General features: G+C 38.3%; 1 protein-coding gene across 6 annotated transcripts in view; it reads left to right on the forward strand.

Moving 5' to 3' along the window:
* LOC105177266 (KH domain-containing protein At4g18375) overlaps nt 1-4,994 on the forward strand; it is a 5,988-nt gene extending 994 nt beyond the window's left edge. Inside the window, exons 2-11 of one of the 6 annotated variants that reach the window (XR_849041.2) lie at nt 104-720; nt 1,068-1,496; nt 1,583-1,840; nt 2,258-2,524; nt 2,627-2,694; nt 3,092-3,161; nt 3,957-4,033; nt 4,139-4,195; nt 4,296-4,463; nt 4,543-4,994. Coding sequence is in view for 3 of the 6 variants with exons in the window: in XM_011100346.2 (XP_011098648.1) it covers nt 142-720; nt 1,068-1,496; nt 1,583-1,840; nt 2,258-2,524; nt 2,627-2,694; nt 3,092-3,140 (1,650 nt within the window). In the remaining 3 variants the exon portion in view is untranslated. Of the gene's footprint in view, nt 1-103; nt 721-1,067; nt 1,497-1,582; nt 1,841-2,257; nt 2,525-2,626; nt 2,695-3,091; nt 3,162-3,361; nt 3,696-3,911; nt 4,034-4,138; nt 4,196-4,295 lie in introns of those variants that run through there. The other 5 variants (XR_002288327.1, XR_849040.2, XM_011100346.2 and 2 more) reach the window with 5 other exon arrangements.

Genomic DNA, 5,727 nt, shown 5'->3' on the forward strand with positions numbered 1-5,727 from the left:
TGTGTGTTAATATAATCTTTTTGCTTTCGCGCTGATGGTAAATGCTTTAAATGCACTAGTGATGAGCTCATTGAATAACTCATGTAGTATTATGTTTCTTTAGCTTCTTCCTTTTCTTTAAAGCCTATCATCAAATTCAGAATGGCTGGTCAGCGAAGCAACTATGGCAAGCGATCTCATTCTCAGTCTGACTACTCCGAAAGTGGGGGAAACAAAAGAAGAAATTCCGGAAATGATAAAGACCCATTCTCTATTGGGCCCGATGATACTGCGTACCGTTACCTGTGCCCAGGAAAGAAGATTGGAAGTATTATTGGAAGAGGAGGGGAGATTGTCAAGCAACTACGAGTAGAAACAAAAGCAAAGATCAGAATTGGTGAGTCTGTGCCAGGATGTGAAGAAAGAGTTGTCACTATATACAGTTCTAGCGAGGAAACAAATGATTTTGAAGGAGCGGATGGCCGTGTATGTCCTGCTCAAGATGCCCTTTTTAAGGTGCATGAGAGAATTGTTGCTGATGATGCTGCAGTAGAGGAGGACTCAGAAGACGTCCCACAAGTCACTGTTCGACTTCTAGTACCATCTGATCAGATTGGGTGTATCATTGGAAAGGGTGGACAGATAGTTCAAAACATTCGCAGTGATACTGGGGCACAGATTCGCATTGTAAAGGATGATCATTTGCCAACGTGTGCGTTGAGTTCAGATGAACTCGTACAGGTATTTTTTAATGCCATTTTCTGCTGTATCTGGTGTCTTTGTGCTTGTAATCCATCTGTAAAGCATTTTATTTGAAGATGTTTTTGGTGGTATTCTTATCTTATGCCTTTTTTGTTTGTCTGTTCCATGTACCTTCTCTTTCGTTGTTACAACTGTGACCATACTTCACATTATGGTCATCAATATTTGATGACATTTTATTCTTAAACTGGAAATTCTGTGCCATTTCTTTCAGTTGATGAGCTCTCTCAAGCTTATATTCTATATTTTCATTTTGGATACATTATGTGTTCGGTTGACTATTTCCTGAGCTTGATTATATATTTCTGGTTGGCTTGTTGAATCAGATATCTGGTGATGCTTCTGTGGTGAAGAAAGCTCTTTATCAGATTGCATCCCGACTTCATGACAATCCATCTCGATCTCAGCACCTGCTTTCTTCTTCTGTTCCTACTGTCTTCAGTTCTGGTAGTTCGGTTTTAGGGGCGGCTGCTGGTGCTCCTATAATGGGATTAACTCCACTGATAGGGCCCTATGGAGGGTACAAGGGTGAGAGTGCGGACTGGCCTCGGTCTCTGTACTCAGCTCCAAGGGGTGACACATCTTCAAAAGATTTTTCACTTCGTTTGGTTTGCCCGACCGCTAATATTGGAGGTGTCATCGGCAAGGGTGGCATGATAATTAATCAAATACGACAAGATTCTGGGGCAGTTATTAAAGTTGATAGTTCAGCTGCTGAGGGAGATGATTGTGTGATATCTATCTCTGCAAAAGAGGTAATTTAATTATGTAAAGTAATAGTTGATATTTTGTGGATAATAGTAAATTGACATTTATAAAGGGAAATTCCACTGTATATCAGGTTTTTGAAGATTCATTTTCTCCAGCAATAGACGCTGCTCTGCGCTTGCAGCCCAGGTGCAGCGAGAAAGTTGAAAGAGACTCTGGTCTTGTTTCATTCACCACACGACTACTTGTTCCTACTTCTCGAATTGGCTGTCTTATTGGGAAAGGAGGGTCCATAATTTCAGAGATGAGGAAAGTCACAAAGGCCAATATCCGCATACTCTCCAAAGAAAATCTGCCTAAAGTTGCCTCTGAAGATGATGAGATGGTGCAGGTAAAGGATAGACATAAGTGTTATTGTCTAATCATCTGATATTGTTTGAATGTTTGAGTGTTGAGTCATAACTAGCGGTTGCGTGAGTCTCCTTCCTTTAGTACGTGGCTTCATTGTTTTCCTTGGAAAGTAGAACCATTTTGTTTCTGTTAAGAGCTTCTCATGGAATTTAACAGGTGCTTCTTAAGTTTCAATCATCATCATTTTGTAGATCTGAAGAGTTACAACATAGAGGGACTTCTAAGGTTGATGTATTTATATTTCAATGTGTATGGTCTGTCCTGCCTCTCCTGCAAGAAATGGAAAATAGAGTCATACCTCTCCAGCAAGAGATGGAGAGGCCATTTAAATGAATACAAAGGGAAAATGTTGAAGTTAGGATCTTACAAATTGATTTTATGTTTTTACTTCCATCAGATTTCTGGAGACCTTGATGTTGCTAAAGACGCTCTTATACAAGTAACTTCACGCTTGAGGGCCAATCTCTTTGAAAAGGAAGGTGCTGTTTCTACTTTTCTGCCTGTTCTCCCATATCTTCCTATGTCAACAGATGGTGGAGAAAACTTGAAGTATGAAAGTAGAGATACTAAGAGCCGTGGACGTGGGTATTCTTACTCTGGTGGATATGGTGGTTCTACTGATTTGCCTCCTGTGGATCCCTATGGTAGCTATGGTGGTGTTCAGGTAATATTTTTTTGGTAATAAAAAATGGAAAGACTATAATGCAATTTGACCTATATATTTTGCCTCTTTGCTGGTGCGATCATACTTCTGTGCTATTTGCAGAGTGGTAGTGGCAGCTCTGCTTATGGTGCTTATGGGAGTTATTCATCTAGTCGTTCTGTTGGTTCTGGGTGAGATCTCTTGTAACTTGATTAGTTTCTGTATTTCATTGTGGAATTCTATCAGGTATACCGAGAAAAGCTTCTGAGTGTTGTCTCTCTGCAATCAAGACAATGAACAGAATTCTTTTCCCAGTGAGTGTAATGGTCCTTCTCAGACGTCTAAATCGTAGAGTGTAGTGCTAGATTGACCTCCAGACCTGTGCTTGACATGAACAATTTGTCCTGATCACAGATACAATAGAATGGACTCACCTGGCCATGCTTCCTTTTTCCTCTATTAGTGTGCCCAATAGGGTTTTCCTTCTGTAGGGAGTTGGTTTACCCAATTTCAAGTTATACTGTACTAGCACCATATGTAAGGTATAATACATTCTCATAGTCCCTGATAGTCAGCTTCCTTTACCAGGTTATCTGGGCGAAACCCTGTTTCACGTGGGAGAACCTATGACTACTAAAGGAGGTTATTAAAATTGCAGGTAGAGAATGATATCACTTTGTACATCATATTCTTCATTTCGGTCCATATTTTCCTACAAGTTCATTGCTACTTATTTCTACTTGCAAGTGTGGGCTGTTGCTAAGTTTAGACAATATGCTGTGATTGCCGCTACCTGTGTCCCAATATGACTGATGCTATTCTTTTACCTCTGTTTCCTTTCCCATCCCAACATAACAGCTGAGATATCTGAAGCCTGACGTCAGCCTCGCCTAATTTGATGAAGCCACCTGCCTAAACCAGAAGACCAGATGATACAGGGTTTGGAAAAACTGATGGCCCACCTTGATGCTTTTCTTTAGGAGGACCAATATCTGAAGATCTTACCTATTCAAAATGCCATGTCCTGATACCATATATCACCAAGCTTAATATGTAGTGCTCCCAAGAACCTGCTGCCTTTTTATCCATTTTACGCCAACAGATGTATCAGATTGACTTTGCTATTTAGTTTCTCAGCTGTATACTTCAGTGATTATGCGTTTTCTGTTGTATGGTGTCAATATTTGCTTAACTATGGACCTTCATGTCTCATTTTGTTGCACATTTATCTTAAAATTCTTGCAATTTCTTCTAACATTGCATTTTTCTTATTAGCCTGTGAGTAGTTATTTAGTCGCTACCGCTTCCATAAATTTTGGATCTTAAGGTTGAAAATACTAGATTATGTCACTTCTATGTTTGAAAGATTTAGCATCTTAATTTTTTTTTTGTGATCGCACATCTACAGTGAATCTTTATGGTAATGCTTGTTTTGATCAATATTATTCTCAAGATGTAAATGCCAGAAGAGGTAAAATATGCTGTGGGTGAAGGATCTCAGTGATAGTGACCAAAGCAGAAGGGAACCAGGTTGGGTCACACTTGCCAGCATTAATTCAATTTTCTGGGTATCTCTTACAGTTTTAAGAGTCAAATTAAGCACAGTCTTATTTGAATCCGGGCTGTTTGAAGCAGTAATTATCAATGGTGTGCTTGATTGGAAGAACAGTATGGATGTCGCTCGGTCTGGTGGTATGTTCATATCATGCTAGTCATGTATCGGTATGTGTTTGTGGCAAATCATGGCTTCAGTTTGATTGCATCTGATTCTTTAACATATATCTACGTATAGGTTTAATGGATTATGGCTGGCTGTGCAGGAACCAGGTAATTTCACCTTAAATTTTAGTATCAATTTTTTGTGTGCTTTTCGCAGGTGTCCTTGCGGAATACAGTTTTCTAGGTATGATGTGTGCTATAACAACGGTGCAAATCCATAATATTCGCAGCACTCTCATAGGTCTGCTATCCTCATGTCTAAAAGCCATGTCTCTAGTATTTTTATGCTTTTGGTTTCTTATTATATTTTATGCATCCAGGTGCTTTTTTCTATGTGAGTGTGCCTGTTAGTTGGGATGCTTTGCAAGTTTGCATGCACACACCTCCACTTTTTAGAAATATAATTGTTCAATCTTTAAGGCGGTGCCTTCTTGTATCCTCTAGCTAGATTGTTATTGGGGTTGGGGAGTCATCATCTGGATGATGGAAATTGTGTTTTCCATTTGATTTAGCATGCTATGTTAATGCCCATATGTTCGTCTTGGACTCCATACTCCATATGGATTCATATCTTTGAGGAAAGAAGTTGCCAACGAAGTTGGAGCATGGAAACAGTTCAGAACCTCTTAAGTTCAAATAGGGTTTTACTAGCACAGGGCAGTTTCAGGTGGGATTTGATAGGAAATTTTAAGAACAAAAAGGCCACATGAATATTGGAATAAGCATTTGGTAATATTATTTTGCCCCTGGTTTTCCGTGGCTCTGGGTACAACATCTGTGAATGTTTGTCTGCATTTTTCCTGATGTCTTCGGCCTTGGATTTGAGTGGCTACAACTATATTTCTGCTGCTTTTGATTCTAATAAGGGATGTAAATCAAAATTCTAAAGATGTATATGTATATGTAGGTAGGTGTTATCTGTTTTTCGTTTTGCATGATGTTTAATTATATTGAAAAACATGTTTGAAAGGACTTACTTTTGGTTCGGCCGAAAGATGTTTGTTTGGAGAAAAAACGTGCGGAAAATTGTTCTTGCAAACCTTGTTATCAACCACTTTCGTAGTTGAAATTTGTAAAATCTACTGGAGGTTGTGATTTGCTAACAATTATTCTATTCATATGCGATATTATAGTCCGTTAACAGTTGTTGAAGTTATCTAAATATATGCGAATGCAAGGGCAAATTGCAGCATATGGTGGTAGTATCAGGGGGAGGCAAGTCCCACGTGTTTGGCTGAACTTATAAGTTCCTCAAAATCTAACAATACTATTTATTAAAGTTGGGATCCTTGGTAGGCAAAATATTTATTGATAAAACGACCTTTAAACATATGTTTTTAATCACAAGATATTCTTTCTTTTTAATCAGTTTGTATTCATGCATATTTGATTGTTTTTCTTATCACATTCATGTATATTTGATATAAATTTATTTTGCAAATTTTGATCAATTTATCTTCGGCATATTAATTTGACCAAAAAAATATAATAACATTTTTAATTAT

Source organism: Sesamum indicum, linkage group LG15, assembly GCF_000512975.1.
Source record: "Sesamum indicum cultivar Zhongzhi No. 13 linkage group LG15, S_indicum_v1.0, whole genome shotgun sequence".
NCBI classification, from domain to species: Eukaryota; Viridiplantae; Streptophyta; class Magnoliopsida; order Lamiales; family Pedaliaceae; genus Sesamum; species Sesamum indicum.